This window comes from Amblyomma maculatum, chromosome 2 (genome assembly GCF_055883805.1).
Source record: "Amblyomma maculatum isolate TAMU_Amacu chromosome 2, ASM5588380v1, whole genome shotgun sequence".
Lineage (NCBI taxonomy): Eukaryota > Metazoa > Arthropoda > Arachnida > Ixodida > Ixodidae > Amblyomma > Amblyomma maculatum.
Window position 1 is genome coordinate 24,354,422 of NC_139345.1, and position 17,633 is coordinate 24,372,054.

Sequence of the window (17,633 nt, forward strand, 5' to 3'; positions counted from 1 at the left end):
ATATTCTAACTGGAGGGTTATAGTGGTTAAAGCTTAGCTCAAGTCGCTTCTGCATCACACCACTGTACATGCGGTACCATGTTGAGAAAGTTTGATGCTTCCCAGCGGCGCAAAGCGTACATAATCTGCAGTAGGCGGTTTTGCTCCTTGTTGGCTCGCCTTTCTTTTTTTTGGCTACATGGCTCTGTCGACAAGAATTCTCGTCATATTGGCTCATTTGTGCTGCTGCTATATAAAGAAATATAAAATTCCACCTAAACTGTCATGCTGCAAAACATTTTGCTTATGATTGTAATTATGTGCACATTAGAAAAATGGTCTTCAAGAACAGAGTGTTGTCAATTTTCTCATAAAGGAGAAATGAAATAACATAACTGGATTGAATAGCACAGCACCTCGCTCCAAAAAAAAAAAAAAAAAATCAGGATAGAGAAAAAGTTCAACCATCATGTGTTCTCCCATGAAATTGCCAGAAATAGTGAATTTATTCCACTTTAAGCAATCATCAATACTGCCTATAAGCAGAAAATGACTTTATAAGCATTGAGAAGGCTTTGGATGTTGCATAAGTTAAAATGTAACTAAATTCAGCAAATACTAAATCATACTTTTGATGCCTACCCCTTAAGGGGAAGCCATAAGCACTTCTATAGAATGAGAACATGCATTCAGTTTTATATTTATTTTTATATTTTTAGTTTGCATAGTGCAATACATTTTAATACCTGATGTTTATAAAGTGCTAGGATTGTTTTTAGGAGAATTCGATAGATATCGAAGATGTGGGAGTTTTTTAAATTCGAGTCAAAGTTGTCCGTTTTTTGATAATTTTGAATCTTGGCCAATTTCAAAATATTATGGCGAAAAAACAAACAACTTTCATTCTCATTCTAGTTTCATTTAAACCTTGTGCCAATGATTAAAAAACAAAAATATTTGAAGAGTTTATAACATATTCGATTTGGTTCGAATAATATTTAGAACACATTATGTTTCATCCATTCAAACTGTCAAATATGTGGATATTCAAAACACAGTATGTTTCATTCGTTCAAATCGTGAAATTTTTGAATATTCGCATGCCCCTAGACATTACTGAATGATTCCTCTGTCCAGGTGCACTACAACTTTGCCAAGAATGTGGGTGACAGTGGAGACAGGGAGGGGGCCATTCAGGGCTACCGGGAGGCCCTTCGTCTTCACCCAGACTATGACCAGGCCATGAACAACCTGGCAAACATTCTTCGGGACACTGGGGAACTGGACGAGGCACGGACCTTGCTTGAAAGGGCTGTAGAGCTCAGGTGCGGTGCAGCTTCTTTCCCAAGTGTTTGCTTATTTGTTTATTTTTTGTCTGTCTACTTGTTCGAGTGAAATAAGGCAGGCATCCAAGAAAAATGTTTTGCTTTGACATGCCATCCTAAAGCCCGCGTGGGTAAAGTTGACCAAGCCCACTGTGGCAGATTGCAAATGTTGCTACTTAGCAAGGAAACCATAGGGTAACCTTCTTCATGCTGCCTTTCTTACAGCGAAGCATGGAGTATAAAAGGGGCATCATTTCTCAGTGATTGTAACGATTTCAGATTGTCACAAACCTCCGCCTTTATGGTCAACAGAGGCAAGGGATGCCCTTTATGGTTACCTGCATTACCTGAGTTTTGAGGACACTGTCAAAAGTTAAGCCAGTCAACCCGTGAAGTATGTGTGTCAGTGTGTGATTAAGGAATAAGTCCAAGAAAGTCAGTTTTTTTTTTAACAAACAATTGGATATTTATAGCTAGTAGCCCAAATTACGCTGCATAATAATAGAATAAAAAAAGAAAAGAAAACGCGATGACACGAAAGGGATAAAAGACGACTCGGTAAATGACAAGAGAGAAAAACCGACAGTGAACAAACACTGCGGTAAAAGAAGACTATAAAGATAACAAAGCAAGTATTCCAGATATAATAAGTAGGGCAAGAGTTACACAGAAAACACAGCGTAAAAATACGAAGTCAGATCAAGGTTTAAACAAAGGCAAAAACAATATTCAATTAACTGACAGTCTGTGGCAAAAAGGAATTCTCACGGCTTTCTTGTTAGATGAGGCATTGAAGTCGCAGAGTTGATCGGTAGTGGCGGTCATACAGATGAGGAGAATGATGAGTTGATCGCTTAAAAACAAAAGACACTTTCTTAGAGCGAGCGGCTGTGAGAGGGGCCCGGAAGACTGAATCTTTCCAGAATGCACTGCCGTGGGCGTGCTGCAGTCTGCCTTTTTATACTCTTGGCTGTTTGCGCTGCGGCCCATTGTCAAGGGCGCATACTGGCTAGTCGCTGGCCCGGAGATTCATGTCAAAACATGCTTGGAGGAGCGGGAAGATCCCGTAAGTTCCTCTCTATATGTGAGGCAGCTTGTGACACAGATAGTTGAAGCATATTGGAAAATAGGATTGATTGGAGTTTCGTATGTACACAAACAATTTTTGTAGGTGTTTGGTAGTGCCCCGTCGCTTCAGCCATGCCTGTCAACTGAGGAGGATGCCTCATTTTGCTCTGCAGACCTGACTTCGCGGCTGCCTGGATGAACCTGGGCATTGTGCAGAGCAGCCTAGGTCTGCTTGCCGAGGCCGAGCAGAGCTATCGGACAGCAATAAGCCACAGGGCCAAGTATCCCGACTGCTACTACAATCTGGGAAATCTGGTGGGTAATGGATCTGAGGCACCCTTTCAAGACTGTCCAGTTCATATTGCGAGGTGCTTAACAGCTGTACTATTACCTGCAGTAATTGCAGCTAATGCAGAGTTGCACCTCATATGTAGTATTTGCATAATTGTGCATCGGGTACAAAATAATTTTTTTCGAAAGGTTTCGAAGTGATGCAGTGTGTAACTTTTTACCATTTGTAGTACAGATAGGAAAGTAGCTATAGGGACAAATAAAAAGCAATACTAGGTGCATATGGATAGTTTCGTCAAGAGTCATGACTTTTTCTGAGGCATGCCTCTGGATTACTGGCACGGTAAAGCTGTGTGTGCTTGCTATTTGCTATAAGCAATGAATTTAAACTGCTTCCTAATATTTGTGGTGTGTAAGGAACATAGTCACCTGACCATGTCTTTAATCCAGATTTTTTTCATAAATCAGGGAAAATGGTCTTAACAGAGAAAAAAAGAAAAGATAAAATTGGTTTGGTCATGCACAAAATGAGGATCAGCTTCAGTTAAAAATGCTCAACCTCAACTGGAATAAGAGGTAGCTTTTAATTGGTTGCTTACTTAGCTTGTGGGATATGTCAACTACACTGACACCTTTATGAAGGCAGCAAAATGGTTATTATTCTCACTCCAGCTGTGTGGTGCCTGCAGGCTTGTTTCCGTGATAATAGCAGAAAGGCATCTGTAACTGTAGTTCCGTAAAACAGCTGCATTCTTTTCTTCCTTTGCTAGCACTAGCCATAGGGTTTCTGTTTTTATCAGTGCATTTTCTGTACATGCCACTAGCTAATGAAGATATTAATTGCACTCAGCAGTCCGCTGTGATGATGGGTGCACTGTGTGAGCACTGAAAATGACAATGAACAAGTTGATGCAGAATTTGGAGTTGGCACAGCAGAAGAAATAGGCATGGTCGAGGCACGTAATACAAAGGGATGATTGACGGTTTCTGATGATGCCCAAAAGAATCTCAATGGAAGGAAATCATTATCTTCAGCGTCTCTCATAGTCGGAGTCACTTTGGAATGTCAAACCCAACAATTCAAACCATTATTGTCTGCAGCAAAGAGTTAGGTACCTGATGTGATGAGGTTAGGTAGTGTTGTGCCTGGCCAAAGCCGCCTAGAAATTCAGCCGGACGCCAAACTTCTTCGGCGAACGCCTCCTTCACAAACTCTGGATACTTCTCTGCAAGGCACCAGTGCACTGGAGGCGAGCCGTACCAAAGGGACAGAAGCGACGTGTTTTAACATGCGCTGAACGTCCAGACAGCACGGCGCGCCGTGGCCCTGACGGTGAACCCCTTCTCGCCCCGCGGCATATTTGAAGCGAGAGCGCAGCAAGCTCTCCCATTGGCCCTGCGAAAGTGCTGCCGTCGGATTGGACCATTTTGAGCGTCAACGGTTCTCGGCAACGGAGTCTCAAGTGCTTCCGTTCGAGACTCCGAGTGTGAGTTCGTCACGAGCGTCCATCGGGAGCAGTTCGCCCCCTGACAGTGCGGACGCGGCGGAATCTCCCCGGCCGTCGCTGCGCGAGAACAGTCGCACATGGCTATGTTAGCTTTCGGCCCCAGAGCCGATCTTGTTGTGTAAATACATGTAAATAGTGTATAAAGCCTTTTCTTCATCTCACCAACGCCGACTCGGATTCATCGCTACCGCCCAGGAAGCTGACAGCCCTCGTTCACGAAACGGGTGACGAGCGCTGCGTTACCAACTCCTTGGCACAACCCTGTTGACGGTGGGCTACTGTGTGATAACCCCACCGGCACAACATTGGTGGCAGTTGCGGGATCTAGACTCCGAGTGTGAGTTCGTCACGAGCGTCCATCGGGAGCAGTTCGCCCCCTGACAGTGCGGACGCGGCGGAATCTCCCCGGCCGTCGCTGCGCGAGAACAGTCGCACATGGCTATGTTAGCTTTCGGCCCCAGAGCCGATCTTGTTGTGTAAATACATGTAAATAGTGTATAAAGCCTTTTCTTCATCTCACCAACGCCGACTCGGATTCATCGCTACCGCCCAGGAAGCTGACAGCCCTCGTTCACGAAACGGGTGACGAGCGCTGCGTTACCAGCTCCTTGGCACAACCCTGTTGACGGTGGGCTACTGTGTGATAACCCCACCGGCACAACATTGGTGGCAGCGGTGGGATCTACTGGCACAACCCTGTTGACGGTGGGCTACTGTGTGATAACCCCACCGGCACAGCGCGCCCGGCATCCGAGCCACATGCGAGCAGCTCGTCTTCCCGGCGCATTGTCTGATGGCGGGGGTGCTGTTGTGCCTGGCCAAAGCCGCCTAGAAATTCAGCCGGACGCCAAACTTCTTCGGCGAACGCCTCCTTCACAAACTCTGGATACTTCTCTGCAAGGCACCAGTGCACTGGAGGCGAGTTGTACCAAAGGGACAGAAGCGACGTGTTTTAACATGCGCTGAACGTCCAGACAGCACGGCGCGCCGTGGCCCTGACGGTGAACCCCTTCTCGCCCCGCGGCATATTTGAAGCGAGAGCGCAGCAAGCTCTCCCATTGGCCCTGCGAAAGTGCTGCCGTCGGATTGGACCATTTTGAGCGTCAACGGTTCTCGGCAACGGAGTCTCAAGTGCTTCCGTTCGAGACTCCGAGTGTGAGTTCGTCACGAGCGTCCATCGGGAGCAGTTCGCCCCCTGACAGTGCGGACGCGGCGGAATCTCCCCGGCCGTCGCTGCGCGAGAACAGTCGCACATGGCTATGTTAGCTTTCGGCCCCAGAGCCGATCTTGTTGTGTAAATACATGTAAATAGTGTATAAAGCCTTTTCTTCATCTCACCAACGCCGACTCGGATTCATCGCTACCGCCCAGGAAGCTGACAGCCCTCGTTCACGAAACGGGTGACGAGCGCTGCGTTACCAGCTCCTTGGCACAACCCTGTTGACGGTGGGCTACTGTGTGATAACCCCACCGGCACAACAGAAGTTTTGCAGTGATGAGTTGGCTACAGCTGGCTCAAGATAGTGTTGGTACTAGGTAGGGAGGTACGTGGTGTTTAATGTCTTGAAGCTACTCCACATGAGCTATGAGAGAGGCTGTTATTAGAGGGCTCCAGTTTAATTTGTCCACCTGGTGTTCTTTAATGTGCTTTGGTGTCACACGGCATGTGTGCATTTTTGCATTTTGTCCTTGTGCTCAGCAGTTGAATGTCATAGCCACTGCATCATCGTAGCATGGTTAATTGGAAGTCAATGGGAGAGACCTTTGTCATGCAGTGGACGTAGTTTGGCTGGTGATATATACCTCTGATGATGGTAATAACATCATGTTTGTCCCATACTACTTACACTGGCTACCACCTAGATCAGTAACTTATGAATAAAGCATTAATCTGTCTGTCGATTAAATTAACCCACATCTGCCCTCACCGCACCTGCAGTACCTGGAGCAGAAGAGATATGAGGAGGCATACCGCGCGTGGCAAAATGCCACTCGCCAGCGGCCAACGCACCTCGTCTCATGGAACAACCTGGTGCTGATGCTGGACCAGCAGGGCCATGCGGCAGATGCTGAGCGGGCTGCACTGCAGGCATTGGCTCATCTGCCCCATGAGCCGGCCCTCCATTTCCAGCTGGCCAACATCCTGGGAAAGGCCGGCAAGTACAAGCGCTCGGAGCACCACTTCCTTGAGGCCATACGCCTGGGCCCAGAGAATGCCAGCTACCACACCAACCTCGGTCAGTTGCTCGGCAGCCCTGCAACACTGGCTACCAGTGCTTGCACACAAGTGAACTCCTTGGGCTCCCTTGAGGGAGACACTGAGGACAGCTACATCGATTTGTTGGTCTCAGTAAAAATTAGTTGTACTCTTCTTTCCTTTTCAGGTGATGATGCTTTTTTGGTGACAGACAACATATATATTGCTGAGGAAATGGGTTGAACAATATTAAGTTTTCTTTTTACCACTTGATTCAAATTTATGTCATCAAAAAAAAAAAAAAAAAAAAAAAAAACACTCCTTGATTGTGACTTTGAAATGTACAGTGGCTTAGTCTAATCTCATGGATTTGCAAGATACTGTCTCGACATTGCCATAGCATTCATTTGAAAATATCTGGTGGTGGCAGTTCTGTTATTTTATTCCTTGATGTTTTCCAACTCACAAAAGCAGCTCTTTTCTTCAGTGAAAGTACATCTTTGTTATTCAAGAGCAGTAAACACTCAGTACCAGCCAACTTCACTGTAACCTTGGTGTCCATATAAAAGTGCATCTACAGTAATCAACACATGTATCATCTAGAGCAGAGGTTCTCAAACTTTTTTGTTTGGAGGAACCCCAAAAGCCTTCAATAAGTCCTTCAATAAGTTCCAGGGAACCCCCCCCCGCGCTTCCACTTACTAGCAATGTTGTCGAGTGCATTTTTGCAAAGAGAGAGTTGCAAAGGTTAAATGTTTATTTCACAGATTAATAGAAATACTAATGTGATGGGTGGTACTGCTTCCCTTTTAAGAGCAAGTCAAAGCGTGGCTCAGTAGCACTCAGAGCCAGTCTCATATCAGCTGCCGGGTCAAGACTGCTCCTGTGCTTGTTCTTCAGATAGGCGAGGGCTGAAAATGTCTGTTCACATGCATATGTAGTTGAAAAGGGAAGCAAAATGTCCACTGCCCTTTCAAAGAGGCATGGAAACAGTGGAGCAGTCCCCATCCAAAATGTCACCAAGCCTTCACCATTAAATTTCTTTTTGAGAGCAGTGCTTGCCCTGAGCTGTGAGAGTTCTCGCGGAACACAAGAAGACAGCCCGCGGAACCCCTGTGTTCCGCAGAACCCAGTTTGAAAACCCCTGATCTAGAGTGTTCGAAAAGGCCACTTTTGGCTGCACGTGCGATGCCTGCCAATAGCGCCTGGTTTGAGATAGCTTAAATCGAAGCATACACTGTCACACTGCCATACAGTGCCTGTTGCTTTATCGCCGTGCCTGTGCGCAGTCACGATTACCAGTGATCATCGGTGAAGGTGCTTCAGGCCGTGAAAACAAAGTACAGATAGCATGTCTAGACACGACTAGACACGATGGCATGCTCGCTTTGCGATGCGCAGACGCTTTACTGCACACTTGTGGTAGCCAGCAATGCTTTTAATGCCATGTGCAGTTTCGAGAATGATACACATTCCAAATATTTCAGCAGGCTAATCTTTTCTGAGACGTGTTATCTTGACTTTGTTTTTATGACCTGTAGCACCTTCAACTGGGCTCATTGTTAATAATGGCTTTGAGCCACATGGCAATAAAGCAGCAGGCAGTGTTTGTTGGCACATGCTCAGATGCAGGCGATCGCAAACCAGGCATTAGCGGTAGGCGTCGCACATGCAGCCAAATGCGGCCTGTTTGAGTCCTCTAGGCAGACGTGCTGACGACAGTACTTAGCATTTTGCTCTCTTTGTGCATTTACTGTTAAATGGTTTACGGTGGAAACGTGCAGCTTCTTTTAGGCGGACTATATGGTGGCTCAACTTTAACAGAGCAGAATACTAGGCCGTTTTGATAAGACTACCTGCGATCCTGTACAGTAAAAGGGCAGAAGTAAGGGATGACAGAGCTGGACAGATTGATGGGTGCTAGCAATTAAATTTATTAGAAGCCTTTTATGTGAGCAAGCCCACTTGCACTATCACAGCCAGTATCGATTCAGATATGTATAGCTGTCATAAAGAGAACAAGGCTGTGTGAAAAGTAAAGCAACAAAAGGGCAAAACATAACCTAAACAATGAGGCCACATGTATACATGCTTAATGGCGTAGTACAATATGCCAGATGAGCCAGTTTTACTTGAACATAAACTGGAGCTTCTTATCCATCAGCGTTACTGACAATGTGCTCATGCAGCAACCATTAATTTTCCGTCGGTAAAATGGCAAAAGAATTCGGCTGTCATAGTGTGATTCCTGTTCTCTGACCAGATGTAATTAGCTAGGTATACACTTCACTAAAGCTCCTTCTGGCGCCGCAAGTTGCCTAGTTAAACCAATGCGCTGGATCTGGACAAGGAGTGAAAATAACATTGAGTGTTACCGGGCTTAATCAAACTTAGGGGAGAGATGTAACATTTCACATAAAGGGTTGATTCACACGGCACAAGTGAAAATTGTATTTATGGCAGCGGCAGATGACCAGCCAACCTGAAAATTGAACTGTGCAAAAAAGAGAAAAACAAGCAAAGCAGATACCTCACTCCCATTTTTAGAGTGAAATCTGAAAAAGCCAGTCATAACTAGTGCCGATTAGAGAGCAGATGAAGAGGAGATGCGTGGGTTACCGCTCAATTGGCAGAGTTCAAAGAATGTTAGTGCTTTCGACCTTATTCGTCTGAGCAAAATGGGCATTTGAGAAAGCATGAGAGGTTGCCCTAGTCAGTTGCAAGTAGCACTTTTTAAGAATTATTTCTAAGTTATAGGACTCATGCAGGACACCCAAATTTGGCTCAATACTGATTAAGACCATCGCTATAGCTCTTGTACTTTACTATATGATCATCAAAATCATTTCAGTGTCTCCTTAGGGCTCCTAGTATTGCAAAATAATATATTATATTTATTCACCAATGAACACAGTCACATGATGGTACCTGTTATTTTGTATTAACTATATTGCCCTGCTTAATAAAATGACACCCCCCTCCCTAATCTCCCAAACTGTTAATTAAAAAAACAGTAAGAAAGTGCTTCTGTTAATAAGCCATTACCAAAAGGTACACATCAAAAGCAGGCACCATGCCTATGTTTAGTTTGGTTTGGTGTGGCTTATGGAGTTTAGTATATGAAAGCAACTCTGGCTGTGTGGGATGTCGTAGTGAAGGGCTTTGGATAATTTCGACCACCTGGGGTTCTTTAAAGTGGCCCTGAAACTATATTTATTGTACTGTTTTAGTAGACCAATCTATAGAGGTGGCCTTTGTAGGTATTTGAATCAAATTTACAAACTGCACTTAAACCTTAAGGTTTACAAATAATTTTTAGAGTTCTCCTGGTGACCGCTCACAGCTGATTAGGGCAACACCTCACCACATATTCGTAGCTTTCCCTTTTCCCATTGGCATCAGCTGGGCTTTCTGGGTGCACCCTCTCATTGGGTATGCGTAAATGGTGCGGCCATCACAACCTGTTTTCTTTATTTTCCTTGTGTGCCAGCATCCATTGGGTTGGGTTGACAGAGGGCAGGAGGAGCAAGATTTTTGATCACCAATATCGTCGACTTTACTGAAGCTAGCTTAAATATTTTTGCTTTATAGAGACGACTGATGGAATACCTATTGCTCATGTACATTTTCTAGATTTGATAAAGAGCTTTTCATGGTGCTTTTAATGTGCACTGGCATCGCACAATACACAGGCAACCTGCATTCAGCTTTGTTGAAACGCGGCTACTGTAGGTAGGATTGAACCTGGGTTTCCTTGTTCAGTAGTCAAGCTCCCTAGGCATTGAACCAATGCAGCAGGGCCGTGCCAACTTTGGAGCTCATGATTCTTTATTGACAATGTTCTCTTTTCTCGGAGGTAATATTGCTGTTGTGCTGATATCTTTCGTTTATTATTTCTGCAGCAACATTTTCGGAAAACTAGACTCTCAAGAATATTCATACTCCACGCACCGTGTGAGCAGATGTGTGATTTGCAGCTAGTAATATAGTGACCAGTCTAATTTTTGCACTTGTTTTTTAGGTAATGATAATGGATATTTTTACTTCAAAAACTGCTGGTGCATTTCAGTGCCTGTATGGCTGAATGATTCATGGAAAGCTTCTCGGCAGTCCCATACTGGTTTATTTGAAAAATGCTAATCTCCCTCATTGCAGAAAGTGAATGCAAGCATGAAGGTCAGAAGATTCAGTGTCAACTGTTGCTCTGGTACTATAGAAGTGTGCTCCTGTTAGATAATGTACACATGCACATCTCTTTGTGTTGATCATCTGATGTGTTGGTCATCAATATTTCCAGCTCGTTCAGCTCTTTTACTCAACATTTAGATTATTGCGTCTTAGATAACCAAAGTGGGCATTTCAGTTTTTAAGTTCTACAGTAGAGTTTGCTTCAGTTTCATTATGTTTCAGGTGCAATAGCATGTAGAATTCAGTCTGTGAACATGTTAGAACTTGTTGCTGCTGGGAGATGCCTCTTGTTGCATAATTTTCATGCCTTTGATTTAGAGCAAGTTGAAATGGCCCTTTCGCACAGGTGTGCTGTACCATCGCTGGAAGAAGTACGACCAGGCAGAAGAGTGTTATCGTTATGCGTTGAAGCTCAAGCCTGACCTGAAGAGTGCCCGTGACAACCTGAACATGCTGCTGCAGCAGACAAAACTCCAGCCTGTCGAAACGAAAGGCTGATCTGAGCAACATAGGCCACATCTTTTTATGGTTGAAACAACTTTGGGTGCAGCGCATACCACTTCGTCACAGGGGTTTTAAAGGTACACGGGAGCGGTAGTGTAGACCCATTGCACACACACTCACATGCAAATGCCTATCAAATGCAAATCTCTAATGGTGGTGATGGCTCAGTTCAGCTGCAGAGACGCTGTGGCATGGACCAAGGAAATGCCGAATTATAAAATACTTTCTTCAAAACTGCTATCTTTCCCCGACTAGCAGCCTGAAATGTGGCCGTAATTTTAGATTCCAGTTTAAAAAGAAAATAAACAAATTTCAGGTTGTGTTCATACACAAAAAAATCAATTTCTTCCTGATTATCGGTTTGAAAAATGGTGCATGATATGTTCCCCATGAATTTAAAGAAAACAAAATCCGAAAATGAAGAACCTTCTAAAATTCTAAAATGCTATAGAAGTGAGTTGGTCAACTAGTGCTTTCATTATTTTTATCCACTCACCTTTTCCTCTATGCAATACATGTTTGGACAATGTGCAAAATACTCTTACTGTGCCATCTCAGCTGTCTGCTGAATGCGTTTGTTGACTACTTCAATGCAAGACGTCATCACTTTACAGTAGCCCGGTTATTTCTCTTGGTGTTCTTTTTTCTAAAAATCTTTCTCCTACACCAGCAATTTGCTGATGCTTCAGCTGTTTTAAATCACATTTTGTGGTCTGCTTTGCTTGTAACTGCATTGAACTTCAGTACTTGCACAATTCAGATGATAACGCTAGATAACCACTATCGTGTGATCGCCATATCCTTGGAAGAGCTAGTTCAGTTACTCAAGCTAGCTTGTGTCACCTTCTTCTAAATGGAAATGAAAGTAGCAGTGGAGACCAGTGACAGAGTTTCTCATGCCACTTGGCTTTGTTATCATAGATAACAAACTCATCCGATAAGGGGTGGGTAACATGAGTAGAAAATCTTAAGTATAGAAGCAAAACATGTTAAGTTCACATGAATTCGCTGCTAAATTCAGAGGTTATAAGGTTCAGAGATGTGGATGAGCAGGTGATTGATAGCAGTGACGTTGTGTGGAAGGGCATTCGGCTTCGAAGCTTAACTGGTGAGGAATGATGTGGAAAATTTAGTGCGTGTATGTGGCTGGGCAACTTGGATTGGATGACCAATGTGAAGCAGAAGCAAAACTTTTGAAATTAGCGCATGCTGACGATCCGAGACTGACAAGACAGGTTTGTTAGGCCATGCTCTGATTTTAACAATGATATGCTGACGGTGTACAAATAGCCTGAATGAATTAGTCTACATGATGCCCCACGCAGCAGAGTAGGCGATGAAACACAGGAAGGCATCATGTCGTCTGACCAACTAGCTCGACTTTTAACGGTAGAATTAGTCTAGTGGATCAATTCTGTACTATTCCTAGGGAATTTGTTGCATATATTTAGTTATGGCTTTGGATGACTGAGGGGTATTCCAGCTTAGATTACACATGGGACGTGAACGCGAGAAACAAGTTTGGTGTCGCTTAGCATAGTTGGAATCTTAATTATTAAGAAACTAAGGCATTTATTAGTGAATGATATGGCTTCATGAAGTGTGGTTTAGGTTAGGTCATTGCACAAAGTGATGCTCAGGTTTGTGTACGGCTTATTTAATTCTACCTTGATGTGTGGTATTGCACAAGCGAATAGGAGAGGATTATGTTTATGGTTAAGTGACTCACATTTTCATTTATTCGGGTTAAGTTTGATGAGCAGTCGATTACACCAGTTCTGTAATTAGGCAAACTGCAGAACCCTGATGTTACCGGGAGGTGACTTATTCACTTCAATATGTTAAAATAAAGGATAACCAATAGAGCTTTAATAGCAGGCATTATATGGCTTTTGCAGTGTTCCCAGAGGGATTGTTTGCTACTTTGAGAGTTGGATTCGATATTCACATGCCATTAACAAATGTAAATATCTAGTTGTGTTTTGCAGGATAGCCCCTCATAAAATCCATAGTGATGAGGATGAAAGAAGACTATTAAGTAAAAAAAAAAGTTGATTATGTGAGGATAGATGGCATGTTCCATTATTTTGCATGGCATGGTTAGTTAATGAGATGGGGCAGTAATTGAGGGCAGGTTTTAATGTTACCAGATCTGAAGAATGAAACTACCTTCTCCTTCTTCCATGCTGGGTATGCAGGGTACCTGTGGAAAGTGATTGTGAGAACAGTAATTATAGATGTGTTGCAGAGGCATGGTATTTTTTTAACAGTTTAAAGGATTGTAGACACCAAATTTTGGTGGCATTTTTCTTCTTGGTAATTATGCGTAATTCATTACTGAATGTCAATCCGCATGCAATTTCCCCTTACGACCGCTATGTAATCTATAACTGAGTTTTCTTTTCTCACCAGTTTCGGTTTTGACAGCCAAGGAATGGCTGTGACGTCACAATCATGTCTTGATGCGCAGCATGAAAAAACAGCAATATAATCGCTCATTCTTCACTTGTAATGATTCCTGTTCTTGGGGCAGGCTGGCTTTAGCATTGTAATGAATTCAAATGACACAGCAATGATTATATCGCTGTATTTTCATGCCTCGTGTGACCTAGACTTGACTGTGACATCACAGCCATCGCTCGGCTGTTGAAACCGAAAATGTTGAGAAACGAAATTCGATTATAAATTATTCAGCAGTCGTAAACGAATGTAATGTGGTGGTCTGTGTGCAGTAATGCCCTAGGCATCATTACAAATGATAAAACACGAACCCAAAAGTAAGGTGTCTATAGTCCTTTAAGGGTGATTTGAACGCTATGTGCAGAAGGTGACTTCTTATGTATTCACTAGTATAGATAATGCCATGTAAAGATTAATGTGACTAAGGTCATAAGAAGAATGCTGTTTCTAAGCAAATGACTATACCAGCCACCTCTGCTGACTGAAGTTGCTCTTCCAAGACCAGGCTCTCAAAAATGATGGTGCTTTTCTGTTATAACTGCACGGGCCACTTGTATACTGATGCCAGATTGGTAACCATGTAAAACAGGCCATGAAACATTGATTTTTGTGTGACATTTGAGAGTTAAAAAGAAAGCAGTGCGGGACCCAGGAAAACCTTTTCAGATTTGCTTAGTTGGCTATCTAAGGTGGGTAGAATGAGCAGCTTATGTTTGCTGAAATATTAAAACGCATTTGAATTTTGGTGCCTGCTTGGTTCAGGAGTTGTAGCTGAGGTTTTTGTGAATGAAGTATTTATATTTTTGAGTATACTCAAATGGTTGAATATTATTAATTTTGTTTCGGACAAACCTGGTTTGTGGACTCTTCGGTTTTATTTTGCACAGGATGGTGCCAGCAAATGTGAGCCAAAGGTTTGAGGAAACTGGTGCAAGGTGCATGAATGAAACTGAAACAGCAGTGTAGGCAAGTGTCTGTAGCGAACCTAAGCTAGCGCTTGCAGTCCATTTCCTTTGGCTTTTTTTTTAAATAACTGGTTAAAATGAATCAATTCACTGAAAAACCAATAGGCATACACATAAAGTTTGGAGTAGAAGGTTGGGCTGCATGAAAAGCAACCAAGAGACGTGCAATTTTTGAAAAGATATGTGTATCTTGAACAAATTTTTCTATAGTTAAAGCAAGCGTGTGAAAGCTCGGAGCTGAACAGGATTTCAGCCATCCACAGATGCTAATAGTAACTGCTGTGACTGCATGGACTTGGATGGACTGGTTCAGTGGCCAGCACGGGAGAGCTACACAGAGTCCAAAGCATATGCTCTTGTCTCAAGCATTTGAGGTTTCTTGTGCTTTCTTCGGAGGGAAAAAAATGCTTCACGTGTAAAAGTAATGTGATGAAATTTATTGCATTTATGGTTCTCTCAAGACTGGGTGACTTTATAACAAAATTCTTCGTGCATTTGTAGTGGATTATAATGTGACACATTTACTTAGTTCAATTTGCATAAACAGAGAATACTCCTGCGTTGCTTCTGTAGGCAGCCGTAAACCATATGCTTTCACTTTCCGCGCCCGAATCAGTGGTAGTATTTTAAAATATTTGGCTTGCATTTGCTGGGACTTCATGTGGAAAGGTTTACAGTGATAAATTATGTTTCACAATAGCAGTGCCTAAAAGGGCCGAAGCTATGGGCGGGTGTTTCGGTGTTAAAAAGCACTCCCCAAAATTTTCTGAGCTCGGCATCCCCCATCCTTTGGACCTTTCTCATTTTTTTTTGACCGACGACGTATAACACCCCCTGAAAGATATTTCTAGCTACGGCACTGGTGCCTAACAACCCGGTGTAATTGTTAGGGTTTTATTTTTATATGGTGCTATTCTTAGTCCTAGCATTTTTTTCCCAATAGCTTCACTTTGCAATGTCTGTCACAATGTTTTTGTATTGATTCTACTCACGTTACTCAAGTTAACGATGGAGAGAGGTGTGGCACAGAACTCTAAAGGTGCACATTCAATTTTCTGTGTCCCACATACTGTTGAGGTGGATTGAAAATACCTCCTTTTCATGTGTCAGTGAAGATAAGACAAGGGCATGATTATCAGCCCTCGTCGATTATTAGAATGATGAAGTGAATGGCTGTGTAAATTCTGCTATGATCTCAACCCTCACATACTGCTGTCCTTAAGCTGACATTTAGAAGTGGTGTCTGTTGCTTTCTTGTCAATGCCCTGAAAGCAATAACAATGTAGGAAAATGTTAACTCAGCTTCATCATCTGCACACCTAAAGAGCTGTCAAGTAACATGAAAGGTGATTGTTTCCAGAATGTTACCACCTTCACAAATCTCCCAACATGAACACTTTTTTTTATAAAATTTCAATAGGTAAATTGTAAATACTGTCTCAAAAAAAAAGGGGGGGGGGGGAGGGAAAAAGAAGAGATTGTTTTACTGTGGTTCTCCTGAGAGGCAAAGTAATTAATACCTTTCATGATTTCTAGCAGGCTTGCATGAGTAAGCCAGGATTATGTTTAACTGACGTGCTCCACTGCTACCACGGGGGCTTTCTTCTGTCTATTCCGTTGCAAATATTTTGCATAGGTAACATAAGATTATACAGTAGTTGTGACCAGTCACTAAATTTATGTACAGAAAACTTTTTTCTTATGGCAGAGTTTGCTTTTATCTCTAGTATTTTGTTATCGTATTGAGGAATTGTGTGTGCATGTAGTGTATACAGGGTGCATACCACAAGCAATGCTGTCAGGTGAAATATGCCATCAACAGAATATGCAGGGTTTGGTGTGAGACGCTGTTGCTTTTTAAATGTTTTGACTCTAACACTCAAAATGAAGTCTTTCACTCTTTAACTATTTAGGATGAAAAGTACCATATTGAAAATTGATGCAGCAAGGTGTTTGCATGGTGACAATGTATAAATTATTAGTAATGTAAGGATTAATACTGTGACCCTTTAACAGCTCAAGTATAGACACACACTTGTGGGAGTCAATGTTTTTGTCAATCTCAGCATGTGTAGAATTATGAATAATTTACTGTTGATGTGTGCCAGTTTAGTAAAAAAGACTGATCTTTTGTCTTTCATATTTTCTTTCTGCAGGAAGTGTATGTATCACTAAACATTATTTCTGTGTGGCTACTACTTTTACATCTTTAGTCGTTGTGCATGTTAAGCCTTTTTGCTCCTGAACTCCTAAACTGTGCCATGGCCAACAACGTTGGTTTTAAATGTCTTTTTGCCATTACATCATTACCTTTGCATATTACTTCTACACTACATGGTCATGTGCTTCTGTGATTGTATGTGAACTCACATAGGAAGCAAGGTGGAATGCTAATCCCTCTTTCCCATTATAGGACAACTCTGGTTGTTATTTGAACATTTTGATAACCATGTCACAATCTTCAGAGTCCCCTCATTCTGCCATAAAAGTACTTTCCAGGATGTTGAGAAGGAGTATTTAAAACAGCACAAACTAGGAAACCAAACCTAAAACTGGGTTTCAACAAAAGTTTGATGTCATGACATACTTAACTACAATGACATGGATACTGCCACAAAACCTATTGTCTGTGCATTGGTTAGCTGAACTGCTGACTGTAAATGAAAGCATGTATCCTTATTTGTCTGAAATGACCAAAAAAACAGCTTGAAATTTTGTCCTTCAGCAAGTGAGGAGTGACTATCGACAGGCGCACTTTTTGTGGTGTCACATGTGCAAGCTAGTTGCTTACATATAGGAGTTGCTCCAATTGGGGCCGCAAAACAGAAGAATTTTAAATCCATTTTCACTGAAATGGGGCACCACCAGGTAGTGAAATTTGGCATCTGATCAGAGTACTGCAGAGCATGCTTCGTGAAAGTGTCTGTAAAATTTCTGGAGGTTGAAAGAACGCCAGAGTTGCCTTTATAAGAGGGCAGTATTACAAGTTTCATTCTGTCATCCCGTCCCTCCTTTCCAGATAAGAAACTTTGGCCCTATCCTTAAGGAGATACTTTGCAAGCTTATGTATATGTCTGTGACATATGGTCAAGCTGTTTGAGTGTCAGTACTAGACAGCTGTAACGACTCCATGAAATAGCTACCTGGT

General features: G+C 42.7%; 1 protein-coding gene across 2 annotated transcripts in view; it reads left to right on the forward strand.

The window, feature by feature from the left end:
* Window positions 1-16,973, forward strand: part of LOC146198151 (protein O-mannosyl-transferase TMTC4-like) — a 40,653-nt gene extending 23,680 nt beyond the window's left edge. For both annotated transcript variants that reach the window (XM_084593480.1, XM_084593479.1), the window contains exons 12-15: window positions 1,117-1,304; window positions 2,546-2,687; window positions 6,111-6,408; window positions 10,903-16,973. In XM_084593480.1, the coding sequence (XP_084449606.1) occupies window positions 1,117-1,304; window positions 2,546-2,687; window positions 6,111-6,408; window positions 10,903-11,054 (780 nt within the window). In that variant the 3' untranslated portion in view covers window positions 11,055-16,973. The remainder of the gene's footprint in view (window positions 1-1,116; window positions 1,305-2,545; window positions 2,688-6,110; window positions 6,409-10,902) is intronic.
* Window positions 16,974-17,633: the final 660 nt, after the last annotated feature.